Source organism: Sebastes umbrosus, chromosome 4 (assembly GCF_015220745.1).
Source record: "Sebastes umbrosus isolate fSebUmb1 chromosome 4, fSebUmb1.pri, whole genome shotgun sequence".
NCBI lineage: Eukaryota > Metazoa > Chordata > Actinopteri > Perciformes > Sebastidae > Sebastes > Sebastes umbrosus.
In genome coordinates, this window is record NC_051272.1 from 5,979,820 (window position 1) to 6,000,542 (window position 20,723).

Consider the following 20,723-nt stretch of genomic DNA (forward strand, 5'->3'; position numbering starts at 1 on the left):
TCAGTTATCAAAATTGTTGACAATTAATTATGCAAGTCAGTATTTACATATAGAACACTAACACTTACCACAAAGTAATGACAAAGGTTTAGTTTGCTATTTTTATTTTAAATAAATTTGGTCTAGGGGAAAAACAAGCAAAATATATACTTTTGAATAGAATAGAAGTTACAGTGTGTTCATGAAGCGTTCCCTTACATATTTCATCACTTGGTGTGAAAATGCGAACACATTCAAAAAGGATGAAGAGATGTATTAACAACAGACGGATACACATGGTTGTATAAACCAAATGATCTTGTGTCAATAAGATCCTTATCCCGAGTATGTAGCATTTTATTCCACTCCTGTTTGCTCCATCAGAATAAAACACCGAACACAGAACATATCCATTTGCAGATGTCCCAGAAATGACATTACTCCCAGGCGCGTAGCAGCATCTAGCTGTTGGCAAAAGCTGGACATAGTCTGCTTGGTTAAGTGTCCATCACACAGAGTATGTGTAATCCAGATCAGTCCACCTTTTGTTCTGCTTTCAGCTGCTGTAACGCAGCAGCAGCAGCTTCTTCTCTGACTTTGTAGCCCATCAGTTCTGTCTTCAGCTCCCCAGGCTTTGGTGGGATCTCTGGTACACTCTGAAAGATAAAACAACGGAAAGACTGTTAAAACACACACAGAGAGATTGGGCCTGAATAGTTGGGTGGTGTTGTATTTTAATTTTTTTAAACCTTTCAGCAATCTCAAACATCAACAGTAAAAGTCTGGCTTTAGTGTCACTGGAGGTTTTTTGGGGCCAATACTGACACAGTAGTGCTTCGTAAATGATTTTGAATTGGTTTTAAAAGTCCTGGTTGGTTCATCCCTACTGTATAGTATGTATGACCATCTTTGAGTAAAAGCCAACACTTTTACACCTGCCATGTGGTGGCTGTCAAATTGCATTATGGGAAATGCAGGAAATTACTAACACATACAGTATACTGTATTATATACTATATTATATACTGTGTTTTACAAACTGTATATATATATATATATGTATATATATATATGTATTTACTATTTCTCTATACATACTACATTCCTGTATACAACTCTGTATATATATTTAGTACTACTCATTATTACATACTACATTCTTGTTTACACCTCTGTGTACATACATTACTTCTCATCATGCATAAACATAATACATCCTGTTTGAAATACTGTCATCAACTAAATTACAAATTTCCGCTTAAATTACTATTTTTTATTTACTTATAATTATATTTATTTTAACTGCACTATTTATGTCCTACATTATCATTTTAGGTTTACATTTGCTTCAAAACAATTGGTCACTGTGTGGAAACAGGGGTTAATTTAGTCTCTCACCAGATCAGGTAGGTAGTACTGGTGGACGACCTGTGCTCCTGCAAACATGGCCAGTACACTGGCTCCAAGCATCCTCAGGTACCGAGGCCAGGACACACCGGCTGGCATCTTCACACACTTCTGGAAAAAGAGAGGAAGAGATTAGTAAACAGCTCAAAACTATATGCAAGAAAGAAGCATCTAATCTTTTTGTCTGCTCCCCTACTAGTCCCCAAGACAAATGTGATGTAAAATATTTTTCTTGCTAAATAAAAAGTGCTATTGTCTGTTAAAATAGTAAAATAATACCTGAGCCCTGAACATACAATTTATGGATTGAGAAGGTATGGGACATTTACTACATGCAACAAATAACCTATTCCCTAAGACTCCAAAAAGACGAAGCCCTGCCATGATACTTTATTATACTACCAATATACTAATACAGTGATCGGTGATCTGAATATTTTTATATATCCTGGATCATACTTGTATCTTTGTCTTCCTGACCCAGGTCATCTCTCTAAGCACATACACACACCCATACAACACACACTCATACTACACGTGCCCACACCTATACCACACATACACACACCTATACAACACACATACCCTTCCAAACACTTCCCCTTCCTGACCTCCGACCCTTCACCACATTTATTTTTAATTAAATGTATTTATTTATTTATCTGACCTTATTTTATTTTAATTCTTTGGATTGTTTAAGTATGTGTCCTCCCTCTTTCTCTGAATTCCATTGAAATTATAGTTTAAGATGAAGTCTTTTTTTGTGTGTGTGTTTTCTCTCTCCCCTTGTTTTAAATTGTTTAATTTTGTGTAAAAACAAAGAGACAGCTGTAAAATGAAAATACAGTAGGAAAAGAGTGATGATGAATATTTGTATTATTATAATTGTATAAGTTGCTGAAGCTGCAATAAAAACTAAGTTAAAAAAAAATAATTGTAAAATAATGCCTCATAATCAGGACTATGCACCATATAATTTGACTGTTTATAATCAATCATATTGAATCCTTATAATTAGACAGTATATCATCAATCATAATGAATTCTGGGATGCTGTATAGCTACTATGGGAATGCATTCCCATTAGGGTTGTCTAACTGAGTAAAATTCAATTTAAATATCATATGCATGCATGCACACTAATCATGCATGTACTGAATATGATTGTTAACAGCCTGCAGAGCACATCTAGTAGCAGGATCCCAGTATTCAATGTGATTAAGCTGCTACTGTTAGTCCTGATGTTGCAGTTACCAGGGCTAAAAGTTAGAAAAACAGAAACAGCTGACTGAGCTATAGACACAAACTGACTTATAGTGACACCAGTAAGACCTTACCTTGTTTATTTCACTGTCACTTAAATAAAAGACCTCAAAGTGAAGCTTATTTCCACCATCCTGGACTCACATGTCTAAATGTCTGTCATTGAGACACACAAGCAGGTCATGCTGTTTAGCTAACACGGAGATGAGTTAGAAGAAAAGAGAGCTCTCACTCCGCCTCTAATTTGCTGACACCACAACGGTTAAGTTTCCCTTTTTTTTTTTTTTCAAAGGTCTTTTTTATTAATTGCCAATAATCAATAGAACAGTCACTATACAGGGAAAGTTAATTTTTGTTTTTCTGAACAACACTCAACCGTGACACAACACATCAATCAATCATACCTGACAACAACATACATACAAACAGCCACAGCTGGCCACAAAACACCTAACTGATTCTCAATCATGGATACATAAAATTCAAATTGTAGAGAATACAACACAGGGAGTGTATCCACAAATAAGTCATGAAATAATAATAAGAAGAAGAAGAGAATTTTTTCTTTTTAAATTTAAAATATACATACAGTACATATATATATATATATATATATATATATATATATATATATATATATATATATATATATACATATATATATATATATATACATATATATATATATATACATATATATATATATATATATATGTATTTATTTTTAATTTAAAAAAAATACACATACATACACATGTATACACGTACATATATATGTATATATATATATACATATACATGTATATGTATATGTATATATACATATACATGTATATATACACACATACATATATAAAAAAATAGAAGAAAAAAAAATAGTAATGATAATGAATAAATAAATAAATAAAATCAAATTTAAAAAAGGAAAAATAACTTATTTTCAATTTAAGACAAGTACATTGGGGAAAGTTGAAAAAGAGTAAATAATACTCTGGCTAATCTGGAGGATTCAGATGTGGACTTTTCCGCATTTGTGTGTAGTTTCAACTGGTCCTGTTTTCACTATAGAGTGATGCGCTTTACGGAAATACATGATCTTTGGCTGCCACGTTCCTCTGCAGTGTAAATTCGTGCTGCTGCTTCCGTACATCCGGGACCTACCGCCATCTAGTGGTGGTTTGTACACACTCCTATAATCATCCCTCTATTTAATCATGTTTAAATTAATAAATAATATATACTGTTTTATTTATTAATTATCAATCGTTGGTTGTAATAATATCATACACATACGCATACATACATACACACACACATGCATGTATATAAAAAATAGAAGAAAAAAATAATAATAATAATAATAATGAATAAATAAATAAAATAAAATTTAAAAAAGGTTTCTCAAATAATGACAAAAAACTAATCATTTTAGTGTGACCCCTGCAGTAACACCTCCTAACAACATGAGGCAGTACGTCTTCACTGAACCTTCACTAAAGGAAGTATTGAGCGTTTAAATGGTCTTTGTTTTGGGAGGATTCCCAGCCCCCCGTCTCCTTATTTGAAAACTAAAGAACAAAAATGTATGACAGGTATGTTAGTCTGCTCATCTACCTTTATGTCTCGTTAACGTAGAGGTTACTTTCGGTTTCCAGTCAGCTGTAAGACCTTCTGATGTTTCTAGCTTCTCTGTAGCTGAAAGCTTCCATCACCGTCCTGTAGAGCTGCGTCCATCCGTCTCTTCTTTGTGCCAGCTATGTTTCCGTCTGTGTGCTATAATCTCCACACAGCTCTCTGTGTCTCCAGTCTGTACTGATGATGCTTTCTGGTGGCAGCAGCACAATGAATGTTCATTTATCCAAATAAGTCCAACAGTTTAAAGATGGAAGAAAACCAGTATACATCTCTGACGGTTCCTACGGATTATTTCCAGCAGTGGTGAGTTGGTGCTGGAGGTGGCAGGTCATGAAGAAAACTTCTCCTGTTATTATCTCTCTTCATTTTCATGCATGAGATGATGGAGAAAAAATATACACAGCATCATACATACCTGTGCACTTTTATATATTTAGGCTTGTGGCAAGTGATAGTGTAATTATTAAGGGTAATAACCATGTAATACCTTTTAAATGGGAAGGTGACCAATGGCTTGAATCAGATATAACAATAAATATAATTAACTGACATATGTTAATTTTTATGGTGATATTGTGTTGTGTTCTCTGTAGCTGGTTTGACCAATTTACAAGGATATTTCTTAAAAGTTTGACACTACCCCAGCCAATGAGGTTATTTGGGCCCCACATGGGTTATGCTGGGGGTACCTGAGGAACCAAGTGGGTATTGGCCAAAAATAGGCATCTTATCTGGGGCCCACTTGGGTCAACTAAGTTGGTCCCACATGGGCTCCCCAAGTGGGTTCCAGTTGGGTCACTAATGGGAAATTAGTGCATGGGCTCAGAATGGGCAAAACAAATGGCGCCCACTTGGGTCAACTAAGTTGGTCCCACATGGGCTTGCCATGTGGGCTACCCGTGTGGTTCCTAGTTGGGTCACTAATGGGAAATTAGTGCATGGGGCCAACATAGAAACTGTGGACAAACCCACTTACAACCCGTATTCCAGGCTATGTAGCCCCCATGTAGTTCCCACATAGAACTTAAACCTGGGTCCGAGATGGGTTTTGGTTTATGTTGCCCAGATTGGGCCCATGAAACACCCAGTGTACTCCTGCATGAAACCCACAAGGGCAATTAGAATGGGGCCATTATGGAACCGATGGATATTCCCATATAGGGCCCATTTTTCAGCCCATTTACTACCCACATGGGCCCCACATACGAATGTTGGCTGGGACATTATCCAGCAGTTATTATTACACCATCCCTTGCTTCAGGGTTCATAAATACACCTGCAGTGACTTCTTACTCAGCCTTTTTGCCAACTGTAGAATGGACAGACTCTTCACATGTTTGACCTGTAGTTGACTTCATATCAATCACAATCACAGTGTTTTTGCAGTTGTTTGTATAGCTTCATTCCATTCTGGTCAGCCTTACCTGAGCGTGCAACAATGTTGGTGTTAAAAGACCCTGTTTTTGGGTGCAATGAGAGTGTTTTTAGGTTATATACTCAAAACCAACCAAACAGCCACAGTAAAGCGAGGAAAAATACTTCCAGAGCTTGATTTACACACTCTACACTGAATGAAATGCAGAGAATACAAACAGGTATATATATCAGCGCATGTGTGTTTGTAAGTATTGTCTTGTAAGTTTGCCTCACCCACTTCTTCACGCACCCCATTAAGCACCAGACATAATTTGTCCTTTCTTGCTTTGTCTGGGTCCTGTTTCTTTTTCGTCTTTTGCTCTCCTTCCTTTTCCTTCTCTCTTTAACTTTTTTATCCTCCTCCTCCTCCTCCTCTCCTTTTCTCTCATGCACCCTCTCTTTTCTAGGTACCAGTCCAGCCAGCAGCACCCCGAGGCGCAGTATGTGATGCCGTATCACAACGTGGGCCATTACACAGAAGGTCCCAGAGATGAACTCGTCATGGCCGAGCTGTCTGTCCACCGGGAACCAACTGTTTACCCGGAACCTTTTTACCAGAACTATAACCCCCCGGCCCAAAATCACTACCATGATCTGACCTACCAGTCGAATGTCAGGGAGCAGCAGCAGCATCCTGCACACCTGCACCACCCTCAGCATCAAAATTCAATACAGCAGCAAGAGCAGAGTGTTCAGCACCAACCTCAGCCTGCGGGTCCAACTCAAGGTATGGAAGACGTTAATGATCAAAATAATTCTCCCCCTACACCCAAAACAGTTTTTTAAAATAAGTTTTTACACGTTCCTCCTCTCTGTCCTAGCTGTGACGCCGGTGAAGAAGAAGAGAGGTCGGCCTCCTAAGCAGCAGACAGAGGAGGGCAAGGTGCCGGAGGAGGAGAACGAGATTGAGGCCGCCAAAAAAGCCAAGAGGGCTCTCAACCGCTTCGGCGGCTTGACAGTGGCTGAGGTTATGGCCAAAACCCTGCCAGACGTTATTACCTACAACCTTGACATTTTGATAGTGAGTTATTTACTGGAGAGTTATTAAGAATTTATGTATTTGTTTGTTTGAATAAGTAGTGAATTGGTGTCAGTTGTACAAAAAAAAAGATTTGCACGCAGTGTGTCTATGTTGAAAGGTTTCAGTCACAAAAAAAACTGTAATTTTCCAGTCTGTTGCCATGGTAACACCTTCATGTTTCTCCTCAGATTGGAATTAACCCAGGACTATTGTCAGCCTTCAAAGGACGCCATTACCCAAACCCAGGAAACCATTTCTGTATGTTGAAATTCAATTTCATTACTGACTACAGGGAATACACAACATCTTTCCCATTTTAACTGCTTCTACCGTGCTGGACCCGCCGCGGCTCCGTCATTACTAACACTTGTCATGCAGCTCAGATTTGTTCAAACTCATACCTGAATTACAAAGAAAATTCATGAAATGAGGTAGCTTTTGTTTTGTCTGCAGCCAGAAAAAAAATGGTGTCTTGGGTTTGAATATTTAACTAAGTATATAAATAATGTAGCTTCAGTGTTCACTGCAGCAAGCAGTCGAGCAGACAGTATGTGTGACACTGTGGTACCACACTGAAGGATGTTTTACCTTATAACTTTGATGTTTTTTAAGGGGTCATTAAAAGGGAATGTCAACATTTAAGGGGTCAATAGAAGATTCATGACGCCATTTTCAAATGTATCATCAATGGAGGTTTTTGCCAGACAGTTTTTCACAATGAGACGTTGCTGAAATCAGGGTGCACTATGATTTTCTTAAACTTTTACGTCAAGCTCCTCAAGGATATTTGTCATCACACTAGTCCTAGTCTTAGTCCACACTAGAGCTGTCCTCGACCAAAAGAAGTTCTTAGTCAACTAACACTGGAAACTAGCACCAGCCACCAGCCAAATGCTGGTAAAATATGCAAGTGGCTGCTAGGTTTGCTTCACTCACCAGCCAAAAAACAATGGTAATCTATGGAGGTTGGCTGGTAGATTTTGTAATCCACAGTGGCAGGTGGACAAAAAGGTTAATTTCCAACACTGCTAATCTATTTTCCACAAATAATCACACAAAAACACCACTTTAAATATTGTGATTACCAGAGATGTGCTCATAAGTTTCTTAGAAATAAGACATTCAGCATGAAAAAAGCATAAAAATGACTAATCGACTTAAGAAATCTTAGTCGACTAATCGACTAAAACGGGGCAGACCTAATTGTTCTCTTCTCTAAAGAATCTTTTAGATGTATAACATAAGCTCTTTATTTCCCTTTACATTTTGTGCATAGTTTATCATTATGCTGGTAAGGCAACTAAACATATTTGATACTGGTTCACTTTGCCTTAACCTCTGCAGATCCAGTATCACTATGGCACATCGATTTACAATGAACATATTTTTACTGTGTGGTCAAAACTCACTAAATTATGCTGGAAAACAAACCTGCACATCGTCCAGCTGTGTGTGCTGATGTAGTCCTGTAGATACAGTGCAGTTACAATAACTGAAAATGTCCTAAAGTATTAAAAAAACTAGTCTGGGTCCAGTGTTTTGAAATGTATTTTATGTGTCTCGATAGCCACTTGGTTAATTAAATGTTCAACTCTTCTCTCCTATTCAGGGAAATGTCTGTTTCTTTCTGGTCTAACTGACGAGCAGCTCAACTTCATGCATGACCAGAGCCTGCCGGAGAAATACAGCATCGGCTTCACCAACATGGTAGAGAGGACCACACCTGGCAGCAAGGACCTCTCCAGGTGAATAAGAAAAAAAACACATTGATCTTTTAAGTTCATAGAAATGCAGTTTTACTTTTAAAAAACATACAAATTAGTCTTTTTTAGTTAAAGCTTTTATACAGAATGATTCAGAGTTGATGCAACATTAGACTGACTTTTTAAGATCGCCAACAGTGAGGAACTTCTGGGTAAAAGTCACTCGATGTAATCCAGTGTGTCCCTTGAAACAAACATCGGTAATATCTTTCTGGTTTTATGTTTTTGTCCCAGTAAGGAGATTCGTGAAGGAGGTCGACAGTTACTTGACAAGCTGCAGAAATACAAACCATTAATAGCAGCTTTTAATGGAAAAGGTACAATTATTAAAACACTGAACTTTCATTTTTTAGATGGCTTAATCATAAAGTCACGGGGTTAGTTGAATAGCGTACTGACATTTGTTCATTTTGGCAGGTATTTATGAAATCTTCTGCAAAGAAACTTTCGGCGTGAAGGCAAAGAATCTCGACTTTGGTCTACAGCCGTACAAGATCCCAGAAACTGAAACGGTATGTTGAAACAGTACCTGGATTACTCTTAAAATACACTCAACAATACAATCCTCATGGGCGTATTTGATTTCACCTAGGTGTGCTACTTGATGCCGTCATCAAGCCCTCGCTGTGCCCAGTTTCCCCGTGCACAGGATAAGGTGCATTTCTACATCAAGCTGAAGGAGCTACGAGACGAGATGAAAGGCCTGGGACCCCCCAGGCTCGAGGTGGAAGAGACGCAGTACTCGTTCGATCTGCAGCTAGCTAAAGGTAAACAGAACAACTCCCTTTAACTGTGTAGTACGACTGAAACATCTGGTGTCAGATTGCAATTCATTTTGTGGCTCGTTTCGATACAAAGATATACCTGCTTATTGGGATTTTCTGAAACATAAGTAGGGTTCATCTTTACTGACATAACTGTAACTTAAATGAAGATCTAACTCCTTGATGTTATGTTTGTTCTGCAGAGGATGCTAAGAGGATGGCAATCAAAGAAGAGCAGGTGGATCCAGAGTATGAAAGCAACAGTGTGCTGCAGGGGGACGCGAGGCAAAGCAGCAACTCCTTCAAGTAAAAAAGAGACCGAGGAGAGGAGAAAAAAACAGGCCTGTCTGCTGTAGCACACAGGTAGCGTAGTAGTTACCATGTAGTTCTAATTATATTTAGTTGGAACTAGATGGAAGTGGACTTAATTTCAGATGGTAACTGTTATAATGACTCCAAACCACTGTGACTGACTACCTTTCTAAAGCTATTAAGAAGTCTGTTGATTTTCATACAACAATGAACCAATGACCTCAACCATCCTGGAAGTAAAGATGGATTTGTCAGTCCAAAAAACATTTTTAGGCACACACTACATTTTTGGAAACACTGAATGTAAACACATTCGTTGGTTTGCAAGAAAACTCCACAGGGCACCTTTAATGGTTAACTTCGCTGTTTTCAACCCGGTTTTCAACCCCATTTCCCATGTTTTTGTGTCTAACTGACTCATTGGGACAACAATTTCTGAAACTGGTCCAGTCTTGAGGGAGAGCTTTGTAGACGGCAGCTGCTCACGGGCTGCAATATGGTGCTATCGGGGCAAGCTGGCACCGTCATTTACGTCCACTAAAAGTTCTTGTTTTAGCCGTGACAGGCTGTGATTGTTATTTCAAGTGTCTGACATTATGGAAAGAGTCTCACTCAAGGAGAAGTCTCGCTCTGAAATCTGGCGAGGTGACGTGTTGCCGGAAGACAACGGTGGAATACATCCATGGTGGAAACACGAGTGCCAGCCGGGCAGAGTTTGTTGTGTTGAATTACAGAAAGAGTAGCTTACTGTTATCTAAAAGATTTTCAGTGTCATGGCTGAATATTTAGATGATTTCGACAATGTGGATGAATTTGATGGCAACCCCTTTTTATTTGAGCTAGAGTATACGGATATTCACATTTCACATTGAGAAAAATGTTTTATTTCTCTGTAGGGTCCTTTCCATAATGTTGTCAGACACTTATAATAACAAAATGAGCCTGCCAGTGGCAAAAACAAGCACTTTTAGTGGATGTAATGTTACATTGACACTGCTGAATTGCCCTCTCAGCTTGTTTCGCGGCTGCCAGTTACAGCATTCTCTCTCAATACTGGACCAATTTCAGAAATTGTGGTCCGCATTAGTCAGTTAGACACAAAAACATGGGGAAAATAAGTTGAAAAATACAGAAGTTACCCTTTAAGTTCACATAATTTGCAGTTAATGACAGAAAACACAAACATGGTCCTTTTTAAAATATTATTTTTTGGATGGTTTATAGAAATAAAGTATATTGCCGAACTATTACCAATGTATCGGTTAATGACATATGAATGCCTTCTGCAAGCAGCACAATCCATCTCTTTGGTTTGTATTGTGGTATCTTGCAGAAATGGACAGTGTAGGCCAGGCAGCGGACAACATGACACGGAACCACTGCAGCTGGAGAGCTCCGCTCAACAGACACCAGATATCAGCTGTACTAGTAGCATGATGCATCATCATGAGGGTGAGAAACCCTCTGATGACACCACAAGAAAAGAGAAGTCACACAGTTTCCTGAGGCCTCGCAATGTGACGCACAAGGGTCAAAGTGCCCACAACGGTTACATTTTCTAACTCTCAAACAGACTGTGCATGTCCTTGGTGTTATTTTTTATCACTATTTATTGCATTTTGTATGGTACGTGTGTCCAGTGACTTATTTTTGTATTTTGAAAGAATGACATTTTATGATTTATCAGCCGTATAAATAGTTAATTGTACTCTGGAGTTTCTAATCTGTAATTACAGAGTTATTAAAATCTCTTCTAAAGCTGGCACGTTTATTGTCTCATTGTAACATGAAGCTGTATTATGTAACCTGTAATGTAAGGAAACAAACACAAGCCATCAGAAAGCATTATGAATGCTTCTTCTTGAGTGGAAAGTCATATTTCCAAAGCTCCATGACTAGAGGAGGAAGATTTGGTTATTTTGATGATTCACTTGCTTATTGACTTGTTTTCCTTCCCAGCAGTTACTATCAAATACACTGATGCATAGTTTAAATTAAGCATAAAGCTGCAGACAAACACCAACATTTAAAAGGTTAGAAACACATGGTTTTAATGGTTTTAGAAATAATTCCATTTTTACAAATTTCTGGCTACAATATGTGAGAGGCAACTGCGTTTTTGAATAAAAGGACAGATTCACTATTTTTTAACCCAGGCTACATTAAAATGTTATCATTTAGATGTAATTGTGCATTGCACAAATCTGTTTTACGCTGGGCTTAAACACAGTATATATGGAAATTATTCAGGCCTTTAAAAATAATTCTAAATCTAATTTTCAAAAATGGAGAGCTCAATGTTTATCCTCATATTTTCTGCTGTAAAAAAAGAGTAAAAAACACAAACACCAATGATGTCTTATCAGGTTGCATTGATTTATCTTTGCACAACCATCCGTCTGAAACATGGGTTTAGTAACAAAGGAGAAATACAGGTCAATAAAATTGCCCCATTTGAACCTTTAAAAGGACTGTTTGTTACTTCTGACACGTAAAAATCAATCCGGGTCGGTGTCCCATGCGCACTCGCGTGTGGCTACGCTGTTCAGACTCAGACTCCAACACAAACTACACGGAAGCACCAAAACTGCAAAGTTCTATCTAGTGAAGCCCGTCTTGCTAAACAGTGTTGGACGCGGGGGGAGACCGTAGCTTTGGTCTCCAGGGCCAAAGTCTATGCTGTACTCTGATCCTCTGCCTGCCTGCTTCCCTTCACTCACACACCGTGCTTGTTCTCGCTATTTCGCTCCACTCTTACGTGCATGTGCGCACACTACACACTGCAGAAGAGTTAGTTTAGTTCTGAGAATATCTAGTGAATTTACAGTGGACGTTTGTGCAGCTCCTCCAGACCAACAGAGGTTTCCTGCGTCTTGTGAAGTGACGGGGCTCCGCAGCGAGAAACGTTATCGTCTCTGACCAAAACTCCGGTGTCTCCCGTTCCCACCGGCCGCGGTCGGGAGGCTGAAGCAGGAAAAGCCAACACTAGGATCAGCAGTGATTCATGGAGAGACCTTCGTCTGGTCAGCTAACATTACTGCCAAGCAGCTGAAATATAGAGTGATATTGTGGTTTTAGCTGACGTGTCACCTCACTGTTTTGAGCTCGTTCATGTCTATGTAGAGCGAGCACAACGCAAGCCCGAGCAACAGGACGCTGACTTTCGTTGACTTAACGGCCACAGGTGTTGCTGTTAACAAGCAATTTCTGATTCTTACAAACAGTCCCTTTAAGGCTGTCATATGCAGCAATAAAATGTTGAAAGTCTGAAACAAAAGCCTTAAGTGGAGCTGTGTTATTGTTTTTATTTTAATGAATACTGTGCTAAAACAAAACAAAAAAACACCCTTTAACCTACTATGTTTAGCTTTATATCGAGTACTAGTAATAGTTGCAATACTTAAAAACTGCACTAAGCTGCAAACACACAACCCTTTAAACATACGTCACAAACGGTCAGCCAATAGAAAACAAGTATCACAGACTTTAAAAGTCGAGCAGCTCATACCAATGCTAAAATAGGGGTGTACCGTTTGGTTTGTTTTCGATTTTATGGTGTAAGTTACCGTACAAAACACTATATTCAAACAGATTTATTAAATAAGATGTGCCATTATTTAATAAACCAAAATATTCCCCTTGGAGTTATTATTCTTTTTTATAGTCAAATATTGTTTTCTTGTGAACACCTATATCGTAGACTTGAGCTCTTCCGGTGTCAAAGTTGACCGGCAGTGCTGTCATGTCTTTGTTGCCTCTCTTGTTACTCGGCATATGTTGTGAATAGAGCGGGATAGATGGGAAAATAACGGGTTATATGTACAGAAGAAATTAATTTAAAACTCACCCACAACAGGTACGTGTTAGTTTTAAAATACTGGTTAATTGTGTGCAGTTTATTTGCTATTAAACTCAGTGGAATCGAAGCCATTCATCCATGCTAATGTTAGCTGAGCAGCTAGCTGTTGGCAAGGCAATAAGAAGGAGTCGACGCCACGCGTCATATCTTTAGGGGGTTGCGCATGCGCAGTAGAATCTGGCCTACTCTTGAGTCACACTACGCATGCGTTGTACCCCACAACGTGTCCTAGCCTCCTTTCTGTAGGCCTTGGCTGTTGAGCTAACATTAGCTGCACTTGTGGCACTGCTACAGAACTGCTTTTAATAATATAACATTCATATTATCACCCAGAATACGAAACATCTGTTATTGAAATGAGATGGCAACAAACACTTTCCTTTATCTGCAAGCAGTGTAATCTAAAACTGGTTTAAAATGGATAATTCATTTGGGGTTAGCTTGATAGTTAGCATAGCCATGGAAGAAGAGGAAGCTGCAGGTGTTGAGGTGCAGAATCTGATGTTTATTTATTTATTCATTTATTTTATTTGCAGATTTATAAAACTGCACAAAATCCAGTCAATGAAAAAAACAAAACAAGAAATGTGTCAAGAAGGAGAGGTCAAGAAGCCACCACAGGTTTATACAACAATAGTTAAACAACAACAAGAAGAACACAAAATGTGCAGAAAAACCTAACCAAACAGATAGTTTAGAGCTTTCTTCCTTTTTTGTTATTGTTTTTTTTTCTCCTGGGGTTGTGGGGAGGTCCTTTGTATAAGTTGTTTGCTCAAATTCAACACAATACTTCTCATTCAAGAGAATGTTTCTCTGGATGTTATTTATTTATTTATTTATTTGCACATGTAAAAAACTGCACAAAATCCAGTCAATGAAAAAAAAAAAAAGAAATGTGTGAGGAGAGGTCAAGAAGTCCTAGGCTTCTAGAAAGGACCTCTCCACAACCCCAGGAGGAAAAAACTATAACAATAACAAAAAAGGAAGAAAGATCTAAACTAACATAATTTTAAAAATACAACAAAAGTTAAACAACAACAAGAAGTACACAAAATGTGCAGAAAAACCTAACCAAACAGTGGAAAACAATCCAATAAAAACAATGAAATACATACCAAAAACAGTACAGAAGAAAAGAAAATATATCTGAACATATCAAAAGATAATTAGACAACATTAATTAAATGTGATGATAATTTCCTTTTAAAATGTTCTAAGGATAACGAGCTCTTGATAACGTGTATTTTGGTGTTCCATATTTGTACACCATGATATCTGAGGGTGTACTGTGTTTTGTTTTGTAAAAAGGAAGGTGAAGATGATTAACCTGTCTAGTATTATGTGAATGAATTTGAGAATTAGATTTAAAGAAGTTGCTAAACGATGATGGTAAAGAAGAAGGCAAGAACATATATTTATATATAAACACACATATCTGATGAATAGTTATGTCATAAACTGAAAGAATGTTCAGTTTCCTGAACAGTGGAGCAGAGGCCTCCTTAGAGTTTGACAAAGATAAAAATAAAGTGAAATAAAGTTTATAAAGATTGGAGGGGTATGGATTTGCCCAAACAATATTACCATAAATCAAATAGGGATAAATCATGGAATAATATAAGGTTAATAAACAAGAAACATTTATGAAACTTCTTAGTTTGCTGATGATTCCTAGTGACTTCACAGTTTCAGTATGTTTAGGATATCTACTGTTGTTATACTACTATTTCATAAAATAGGGCCTGCATAGATGTGTTTTATTGTGTAATGCGCCATCTAAGTTATCCCTTTTGTTGGTATTGTTTATGTCATGGTTTATCTTTTGTTGCTAACTCCACAGTTTGTGTACAATGCCCTGGCACATGCATTCAGTTTCATACACTGCCAGACTCTTAATATGATAAATCTCGTGTACATCACCTAGCTATGTGTCCTCAATGTTGCATATTGATTTATTTAATAAAGTCAAACCACCCAAAAGATGGAGGACAAGCTGAATGGATTCCCTGTTGTCTCCCCGGAGTATCTTCAGCAGTGGTGAGTCTTCCTCCTCACCACAGTGTTGGCCATACATGAGTCCAGTTATATAACCTCTGAATGGCAAAGTGTGATGAAAAATGAAATGAAAGCATGTGTGCCCCCTTTTTGAGTTTACCATTGTTTTCATAATATGTCATTTGAGTTGTGCACCGTGAATGATGGATTTGCAGTGCTGTGTGTATTGTTTTGTTATAGCTCGATGGCATTGTACTTTGGTTTAATACAGGGAGAACAAAAGGGAAACATCGTGTTGGTGGAATGATCTTTTCCCTTAATATGATGTAAAGCTTTTCTACAGTCTCTTCGAGTCTCTAACCGTTGTTGACTGGGAACTAACAGTGTCGGTTTTCCATGTGGTGTGAAAATAAGTTGCACGAGTGATCTGTTTATTCTCCTTTTTGAATCATAAAACATGCACACACTCCACATCTTCAGGACTGATATACACTCCAGTTTATCAGGTCCACCTAGCTAAAACTAATGTAAACGTATACAACAGACCTGCAATAAATTCTACCTTCATTGAGGTAATAATGTTCAGAAACAGTTTTAAACAGGTGTTGATTCAACATTAAGGTCATTTTGAAGGATGTAGTTTGAGGGATGAAGAAGTGTTTTAAGTATATAGATCACTCTCATTCACACAAAGCTCCACAAACATCTCACTAAAATACATCCACCGAATACACTAACTTAATATTAGCCTGATAAAATAATCTGGTAAAGAACTCGGACCTGATAATTAAGTTGTCATAAAGGAACCTGTCTTTCATGATGATTAACTGACTAGGAGAGTGAATCAGAATCCGGTTTATTGCCAAGTAGGTTTTCACATACAAGGACTTTGCTTTAGCATATTGGTGCATAATCACAAACATAGTGAGATAAAGGTGGAGAAACATATGGAGTAGAAAAAATGACAATAAAATATGTACAATATATCTGTTTTAGAATGAAAGAGCTCAATAGTTTAGAAGTAGTAGTTATGTGCAGAAATATGCAAAATATTGTCCAGCTGATGTGCAAAAGTTCACAGTATGAAGTATAAATAAAGATGTGTTATACTGTATGTGTTATCAGTTATGTTTATTAATATATCAAACTAAATTATGCATCACCACTGTGTAACATAGTATAGTTACATAACACACTGGTCTAACTCAGCTTTAACCCTGCAGCACACCCCGCTGCCATTTCACTTGTCGTATTAATACATCACTCTGTTTCTTTTTAAATTGTTCCTCTTCACAGGGTTCAGTCTGCACAGCAGTTTCAAGCTCTCCAGGCTCAATATTCAGGCTTGAACCACAACCACCAGTCTCACTACCCGGAGGGGCCGCCAGGAGAGCCAGCCATGGCACACATGGCTTATCCAGAACCCATGATGGATCAGCAGGAACCAGCCAAACTGGCAAAACGTACTATGATCCCCTTTGAGCACCCTCAATGTATATAGATCAGCTGGTTCTGGATCAGATCCCAGATTTCTTAATTTACCATAAAGTGTTGCCTCAGTGTGCCAACAATAGGTCTGCACAGTTATACCTAAATGATAAGATCTGATGAATGTTTTATAATACTGCATGACATTAGCATGCTTGCTAGTAAACATGCTTTTGAAGAAAATATTTCTGTAAGTTAGTGACAGCCTTGACAATTATATTTGGCTTTTTGAAGTGATTTGTAGTCTTGTGGTTTGCATGAACTTTTGATATGCTTTGAGAAAAACTCCAAAAATTAAATTAAATGTATTAATGCACAGTAAGATATGTACGGAGTCTGTCTGCATGGCACGGTGAAAGTCTCAGACAGTTCTTTGTTTTGATATCACCTCTCTGAACTTTTCTTGTAGCCCCAGCCAAAAAGAGAGGCAGAGCAGCTCAACCCAAGGAGCCCAAGGCACCCAAACCACCAAAAGTCCCCAAGGCACCAAAGCCACCCAAGCCACCTAAGGACCCAAAGGCACCTAAAGCCAAACCCGGTCCTAAGCCCAAGAAGGCTGCTGAGGCTCAGGGAGATGGCAAGCAAGAGAAGATTGATGAGAGCTTCAAGAAGGTGAAGAGGAAATTTGACCGCTTCAAGGGAATGTCAGAGGAGGAAGTCATGACGAAAACTCTACCAGACCTGCTGGAATACAACCTGGACTATGTCATTGTAAGAATCCCTGTTCAACGGTTAAAGAGTGGAGCCAAACACTGTGCTATCATGGATGAATTTGGGTTTGTAAGCTTCAAAAACATGCACTGCTTTTTTTCCAGATTGGTATCAATCCAGGACTGATGGCAGCTTTCATTGGACGGTGGTTTCCAGGTCCTGGAAATCATTTTTGTAAGTGACCTGATGAGAATGATTTTGAGTTGTTTAGTAGTAAAATGGTTCATGTGCTGGTCTGCAAAAATGATCAGAGAAGTTTTATAGAAGAGTGTGTACTATCTTTTCAACCCAGTTTGAGTTTTAGACTTTAAGAGTGACGATATTTTTTGTGAAGTGAGGTTCAAATTAAAAACATGTATTGGCTAGAATTGATTTTTACCTCGCAGTATGCTGTTAACTTTTTGTTAGCCAGAAAGATGAATGACTGAGTAACTTTAACATTTCAGGGAAGTGCCTGTTTCTGTCTGGATTTACTGAGGAGCAACTCAACCATATGCATGACACCAGCCTGCCTGTCAAGTACAAAATGGGCTTCACCAACATGGTGGAAAGGGCGACGCCAGGGAGCAAAGACCTCTCGAGGTAGGCCTATAGACTTTTGGACAAAAAAACATGTAAGACATATCAGTGGCATCGCTGATAGCTTTAATAGCTAGCTTTAAATGATGAAAATCTATATTTCGGGCAAACGGGGCATCCTGAGTTGTGCTGAAGTTGGATGAGCAAACAGGAATCATCGAGTTTGTTAGACTGAGATTTTCTGTTCGCTTTGTTGTAACGCTGTATTGTAACCATGTTTCTTTTGTTTTCATCTCAACAGTACAGAGTTGCGTGAAGGAGGCAAAATTCTTGTAGAGAAGCTGAAGAAGTTCAAACCTCTTATTGCTGTTTTTAATGGAAAATGTAAGCAATCTTCAACTACAGAGCTACAATGAAATGATTCGTTAAAGTGATTAAAGTAGTAATATTCTGTTTTTTTCCCGAAAGGCATCTATGAAATGTTCTGCAGAGAGATGTTTGGTAAAAAACCAAAGAAACTTGATTTTGGTTTGCAGCCACACAAGATCCCCGACTGTGACGTGGTGAGTACCCGACTGCTTCATTATCCTCAAATATTGATTAAAGCCTCTCAAAAATGAATTTATTTTCTATATTTTTGGTTGACCCCAGAGACCAATGGTTCAAGTCTTATCTGTTAAGTAAAATAAATGCATCAGATCAGTACTTGTCGTACCGGACGAAATCTGTATCGGCACCGAAAAAGTGACAGGAGCGCATTCTCAAAACCGTCAACGGCAGGACATCTAAAGTATTGATCTGAAAGTCATTTCCCCTCCACAGGCTCTGTATCTGATGCCTTCATCCAGCGCTCGCTGTGCTCAGTTCCCTCGTGCTCAGGACAAAGTCCATTTCTACATCAAACTGAGGGAGCTCAGAGATCAGCTGAAGGGTCTCCGAAAAGCCACAGAGATCGAGGAGATTGATTACAAATTTGACTTGAAATTGGCGAAGGGTAAGGACAGTCATGGATGAATGGACGCGTGTTATGTTTGAATTAAAGTTATCCAACCTGTATTTAACCAAGAAGTGGCATGGCAGTTAAAAAACTTGTTTTTTAAGGTGAAACCCCTTCTAGTGTATTACAATACTGTATAAAGTCTAATAGGCATTGACAGTAGTAGCATCATTGGCTTGATCCCTTGTGTGTTTCAGTACATCCTGATATTAAAATCACGCCTTTTCTTTTTTTCCCCCCATCAACAGAGGATGCCAAGAAGGCGGCGATAAAGGAGGAGCAGTACGATCCTGGTTATGAAGACGCCTACGGTGGAGTGTATGCAGAGAGAGGACCTGAAGGGGAAAATACTGAAAAGCAGACCAACGGTCACTGTACATTCTCAACTGCAGAAAACACAGGTAACACACACAGTCACACGTATTCCACCAGTCACATTTTATTAAATCCATTTTGTGGCTGTTGGAATGAAACAGCCATTGTAATGATGAGGGTGCTGCATGCTGATGTTGTATTTCCAGAGTCACACACAAATCTTATTTAAATATTCCTGAAACGTTTCTTGCTCAACTCTAGCTTTAAATCCGAGCCTGCTGCAACCTAAAAATTGCAAGTTGCGTTAATGCGTTAAAGAAATTAGTGGCGTTAAAACAAATGTGTTAACGCGTAACTATCATTTTAACAGCCCTAGAATAAACACAATAGACATCAGTTGTCACATTATCCTCAGCACAGGGCTTCAGTCTGTGTGTTGTCTGTCTTCAGAAGGAGCACAAGAGGCGACCACATCACAAGAACCAGAGGGCCAGCTCCCAGACGGACAGTGGATGACCCAGTCCTTCGCAGATCAGATCCCAGACATCAGCGGGGGACCAAAGGACGGCAGCGTATAAGGAAAAGACTTCTTTCGTCAGGTTTTAGATCGTTTTCCTTTTTTATTAGTGTCCGAGTGGATTATACACACACATAGATGGACTTTTTTAGAGGTTTTGCAGAATCTTCTTTCTGCACTTTTCATTTTGTTTGTGGTTCTTGTATTCATGTATGATGATCATCTTCACGGCAGTCTTTTTAAATATGTGAAATCAGGGACTTGACAATGATGCTCGACTGCCCTGGGAGAAGGTCATGTATTTAAACGTTTGTGTTGCCTTCGTACTGTACTATACTGCACTGTGATGCAGTAAGTGTAAGCATTCACGTCTACTGTTTGACAGTAGATGAAACTCCAGATGGTCATTTTATAAGCTTGATTGATCAGTGTGAGCCTATAAGATCCTCTAATTGAGGATTGAGCTAGCATTAATGTTTTACATTCATGGTGCTATGAACTGACCACGATGCAAAGTGATCACTGGATGAAACCAGACTCAACATGTACAATAGAGATTCCACACGGAGGGAATTCCTGGCAAGCCTTTCAATATAATGTTACAGGTTATATTTTAATCTTTTATCATCACTTCTTTTTTGCTTTAGGAATTTTTAGAATTATGTTTATGAAAATGTCATTCACAAGGAATTTTATGAAACAATTGTCCATTAAAATGTCTTGATGATGCTTTTTCTACATTATTGGATTACCTTTCAGTCA

At 38.4% G+C, this 20,723-nt stretch overlaps 3 protein-coding genes across 9 annotated transcripts; 2 read left to right on the forward strand and 1 right to left on the reverse strand.

Moving 5' to 3' along the window:
- Window positions 1-87: 87 nt before the first annotated feature.
- Window positions 88-4,400, reverse strand: c4h12orf73 (chromosome 4 C12orf73 homolog). 3 transcript variants are annotated; one of them, XM_037767974.1, is made up of 3 exons: window positions 4,264-4,400; window positions 1,378-1,497; window positions 88-635 (listed from the first exon to the last, which is right to left on the reverse strand). In XM_037767974.1, exons 2-3 carry the CDS (start codon window positions 1,483-1,485, stop codon window positions 513-515), a joined length of 231 nt encoding a protein of 76 aa, XP_037623902.1. In that variant the 5' UTR covers window positions 1,486-1,497; window positions 4,264-4,400; the 3' UTR covers window positions 88-512. The 3 variants fall into 3 exon arrangements, with proteins under 3 accessions (XP_037623902.1, XP_037623900.1, XP_037623901.1); XM_037767972.1 differs by lacking the exon at window positions 4,264-4,400 and adding an exon at window positions 2,724-2,880; XM_037767973.1 differs by lacking the exon at window positions 4,264-4,400 and adding an exon at window positions 2,724-2,875 and having other exon boundaries at window positions 1,378-1,494.
- Window positions 4,033-11,323, forward strand: tdg.2 (thymine DNA glycosylase, tandem duplicate 2). 4 transcript variants are annotated; one of them, XM_037767969.1, is made up of 10 exons: window positions 4,033-4,241; window positions 4,517-4,587; window positions 6,108-6,427; window positions 6,522-6,721; window positions 6,910-6,979; window positions 8,331-8,466; window positions 8,719-8,801; window positions 8,902-8,996; window positions 9,077-9,251; window positions 9,452-11,323. In XM_037767969.1, exons 2-10 carry the CDS (start codon window positions 4,532-4,534, stop codon window positions 9,556-9,558), a joined length of 1,242 nt encoding a protein of 413 aa, XP_037623897.1. In that variant the 5' UTR covers window positions 4,033-4,241; window positions 4,517-4,531; the 3' UTR covers window positions 9,559-11,323. The 4 variants fall into 4 exon arrangements, 3 of the variants coding, with proteins under 3 accessions (XP_037623897.1, XP_037623899.1, XP_037623898.1); XR_005206672.1 differs by lacking the exon at window positions 4,033-4,241 and having other exon boundaries at window positions 4,450-4,587; window positions 9,452-9,611; window positions 10,894-11,323; XM_037767971.1 differs by lacking the exon at window positions 4,517-4,587 and having other exon boundaries at window positions 4,033-4,232.
- A 1,962-nt stretch (window positions 11,324-13,285) lies between these two features.
- Window positions 13,286-20,690, forward strand: tdg.1 (thymine DNA glycosylase, tandem duplicate 1). 2 transcript variants are annotated; one of them, XM_037766491.1, is made up of 11 exons: window positions 13,286-13,416; window positions 15,385-15,456; window positions 16,711-16,877; window positions 17,312-17,613; window positions 17,718-17,787; window positions 18,060-18,195; window positions 18,434-18,516; window positions 18,601-18,695; window positions 18,955-19,126; window positions 19,378-19,530; window positions 19,895-20,690. In XM_037766491.1, exons 2-11 carry the CDS (start codon window positions 15,401-15,403, stop codon window positions 20,020-20,022), a joined length of 1,362 nt encoding a protein of 453 aa, XP_037622419.1. In that variant the 5' UTR covers window positions 13,286-13,416; window positions 15,385-15,400; the 3' UTR covers window positions 20,023-20,690. The 2 variants fall into 2 exon arrangements, with proteins under 2 accessions (XP_037622419.1, XP_037622420.1); XM_037766492.1 differs by lacking the exon at window positions 15,385-15,456.
- The last annotated feature ends 33 nt before the right edge of the window (window positions 20,691-20,723 follow it).

Excerpts from the sequence above, each read along its gene's own strand:
- c4h12orf73 (XM_037767974.1), bottom strand. The coding sequence starts at position 1,485 with ATGCCAGCCGGTGTGTCCTGGCCTCGGTACCTGAGGATGCTTGGAGCC. Across the intron at positions 636-1,377 it reads AGTACTACCTACCTGATCTG|AGTGTACCAGAGATCCCACC; the intron begins GTGAGAGACTAA and ends TTTATCTTTCAG.
- tdg.2 (XM_037767969.1), top strand. The coding sequence starts at position 4,532 with ATGGAAGAAAACCAGTATACATCTCTGACGGTTCCTACGGATTATTTC. Across the intron at positions 6,722-6,909 it reads ACAACCTTGACATTTTGATA|ATTGGAATTAACCCAGGACT; the intron begins GTGAGTTATTTA and ends GTTTCTCCTCAG. Across the intron at positions 6,980-8,330 it reads AAACCCAGGAAACCATTTCT|GGAAATGTCTGTTTCTTTCT; the intron begins GTATGTTGAAAT and ends TCTCCTATTCAG.
- tdg.1 (XM_037766491.1), top strand. The coding sequence starts at position 15,401 with ATGGAGGACAAGCTGAATGGATTCCCTGTTGTCTCCCCGGAGTATCTT. Across the intron at positions 15,457-16,710 it reads CCGGAGTATCTTCAGCAGTG|GGTTCAGTCTGCACAGCAGT; the intron begins GTGAGTCTTCCT and ends TCCTCTTCACAG. Across the intron at positions 18,196-18,433 it reads GGGAGCAAAGACCTCTCGAG|TACAGAGTTGCGTGAAGGAG; the intron begins GTAGGCCTATAG and ends TCATCTCAACAG.